A 3,105-nucleotide genomic window follows, 5' to 3' on the forward strand; every position below is an offset into this window, starting at 1 on the left:
AGCGGAGCATTCTCTGCCTTCTCGTATGTCGGCGACGAGGCGCAGTCCAAGCGTGGCATCCTCACGCTCAAGTACCCGATCGAGCACGGCATCGTCACCAACTGGCGCGCGCTCCGCCGCCGCCGCCGCCCCCCAGTCCATTCCCGCAACCTCCCGGGACCCATCTCACGCCCGTCTCTCCCCGCCTGCAGGGATGACATGGAGAAGATCTGGCACCACACCTTCTACAACGAGCTGCGCGTGGCGCCGGAGGAGCACCCGGTCCTGCTGACCGAGGCGCCGCTCAACCCCAAGGCCAACCGCGAGAAGATGACCCAGATCATGTTTGAGACCTTCAACGTGCCCGCCATGTACGTCGCCATCCAGGCGGTCCTCTCGCTGTACGCGTCGGGCCGCACCACCGGCATCGTGATGGACTCGGGCGACGGCGTCTCGCACACCGTGCCCATCTACGAGGGCTACGCGCTGCCGCACGCCATCCTGCGCCTCGACCTCGCCGGCCGCGACCTGACCGACTGGATGGTCAAGCTGCTGACCGAGCGCGGCTACTCCTTCACCACCACCGCCGAGCGCGAGATCGTGCGCGACATCAAGGAGAAGCTGGCGTACGTGGCGCTCGACTTTGACCAAGAGATGCAGACCGCCGCCTCCTCCTCCTCGCTCGAGAAGTCGTACGAGCTGCCCGACGGGCAGGTCATCACCATCGGCAACGAGCGCTTCCGCTGCCCCGAGGCGCTCTTCCAGCCTTCCTTCCTGGGCATGGAGTCGGCGGGCGTGCACGAGACGACGTACAACTCGATCATGAAGTGTGACGTCGACATCCGCAAGGACCTGTACGCCAACGTCGTCCTCTCGGGCGGCACCACCATGTACGCCGGCATCGCCGACCGCATGTCCAAGGAGATCACCGCGCTCGCGCCCGCGTCGATGAAGGTCAAGATCATCGCGCCGCCGGAGCGCAAGTACTCGGTCTGGATCGGCGGCTCGATCCTCTCTTCGCTCTCCACCTTCCAGCAGATGTGGATCTCGAAGCAGGAGTACGACGAGTCGGGCCCGTCCATCGTGCACCGCAAGTGCTTCTGAGGAAGGTAGAAGGGGGGATCGGAGGGAGCGAGTTGTTTATATGTGCGACGACCCTGCTAAAATACTTCACCTTTTCATTACACATATAGACACACGAGTCATTACTAATCACATTACTCTCAGTTCCACCCCACCCCGAGAAAAGCGACTATATCCCGATGAGCGAACTCGCCGAAGTCACGTCACGACCGCGTCGCTCTTCTCCTGGTCTCGTGCCGGCCGCGGGCTCTGGAGAGTTGAGTGCTGCGGGATAGACTACGGGAGAGGGCTGAGGGGGGGCACTTGGAGCACTTGAAGTGCAGTCGGCAGCCTCACATCCAGGGCCGGGGAGCTAAGAAGCGCACCCAGCGGGCCGGATGATCGGGATCGGGTTACGGGCTAGAGAGCCCTAGCCCTGGGCGCTGGGGGGTGCGCGTTCGCAGGGAAAGGGCCGTAAAATAAACACGGGTCTCCGAGGGTTAGTTCCGTGTACCGGGTTTCCCCTTAACTGCAGAACGCCCCCTCTACTCGGAGCTAACGGACACACAACACTGTACTCCACGCACGTACACGGATACGCCTCATGTGCGCTCGCCCGACTCCGGTCCCAGAGTCCCTTCCTTCGCCTGTCGGGGCGAGCCCTCGGCTCGTCCCGGTCCCTTGCTCGCCTTCCGGGCGTTACCAGACTGCCTCTGCAGTCGTTTCTGATGCCTCTTCCTCTGCTGTGGCCTCGACTCCGCTTCGCCTTCAACTGGTGCCGCAGCCTCCGAGAGCGACGACGGCCCGGCCGGGGTCTCCCCGGGCGAGGACGGCGGCATTGGGTCGTGTCGCCTCCCTTCCCAGGGAGGACGGGCCCGTTCTCCCTGGTCGGCGAGTCGCGCTCGCACCCGCGGCCTCTCTATCGTCCTCGGCTCGCCGCCCCCCTCCGCCGGCTCCTCCTCAGGCTCGGGGAGGCGTGGCCCTCCCTGTCGGAGATCACGGTGGCCCGGCTGCCACCGCGACGGGTCTCCCCCCGGTGAGCTCGTACGTCCCGACTCTACTCGCAGAGGCCACGTCAGTCAGCTCATCTCTCGCCTCCTCCGACAGCTGACCCCAAGCCCCCCCCGGGGCCCTCCGGCCTCGGCCCCCCAGCTCGCCGGCGGGTCCGTTATCGTATTGCGGCAACTCCCCTCCCCCAGCTCCTCCTCCCGGGTACTTACTCCAGCCTCCGGCTGGCTGGGTGGGGGTCTCGGCTCTCGCTGTACTGTCTTTTAACCCCTAAACGGCGTTCCTTTACATATGTAAAGGAACTCATTGTTATTTTATTCCTTTGCAGGACGGCTGGTCGGAGCGACGGCCGATCCAGCAGTCGTCTGCGACATGGTAGTGGCCCCGGGTCATGTGCAGCTGGTCCCGAGCGGCTCAGGTCCCAGATCGAATCTCGGACCCACAGATTCTAGATTCCTTTAGATTCCCTGGATTCCCGCAACAACGATCTCTTAGCGGCGGCAAACAGAGGCGCAACTCTGCCAGCAGCGAGGAGGCTCCTGCTGCTCAGCTACCGAGGCCTGGTGGCGTCGGCTGCTGCGTGGAGAAGACAGCAGCACTGTCCGACCTCAAAACATGCACAACAAGCGGGATTTGTGACTCTGTCTTCGATTCTTCAGTCGCTCTGCCGGACGCGCTCGCTTTGTCGCGAGGGTCACCTGTGCAAGCCGTGTGGACGCCCAGAATAGCCTCCCCTGGCTTAGCTAGACTGAGAGATATTGTGCACATGGTCAGCCTCTACAATATATACGCTGACACTTTACCTCCCAGAGCTCGTCTCGGTCCGCCACGGCCATCCTCAGCCTCCGGAGGGCCCCTGGCCGCGGCGCGGTGCGGCGGCGTCACAAATCCGACGTCAGTTCACCGGGACGCGATCGGGCGATCTGAAGTCCAACTAGGCGTATGGATTGCCCGCCCAGGGCTATCACCTGGACCCCTCAATGGACGCCTGCGGTGCCGCCCCCACGAGGTGTTGTTCACACCTGTCCAACCATTCGTGCAGCAGGGACGCGCTGT

General features: G+C 63.8%; 1 protein-coding gene across 1 annotated transcript; it reads left to right on the top strand.

Annotated features, from left to right (window-relative positions):
• ACT-5 (putative actin) lies at positions 1-1,163 on the top strand. Its single transcript, XM_005780485.1, has 2 exons — positions 1-71; positions 192-1,163. Exon 2 carries the CDS (start codon positions 199-201, stop codon positions 1,081-1,083), a length of 885 nt encoding a protein of 294 aa, XP_005780542.1. The 5' UTR covers positions 1-71; positions 192-198; the 3' UTR covers positions 1,084-1,163.
• The last annotated feature ends 1,942 nt before the right edge of the window (positions 1,164-3,105 follow it).

The sequence above is a fragment of the Emiliania huxleyi genome, assembly GCF_000372725.1.
Source record: "Emiliania huxleyi CCMP1516 chromosome Unknown EMIHUscaffold_2134, whole genome shotgun sequence".
Taxonomy (NCBI): Eukaryota; Haptophyta; order Isochrysidales; family Noelaerhabdaceae; genus Emiliania; species Emiliania huxleyi.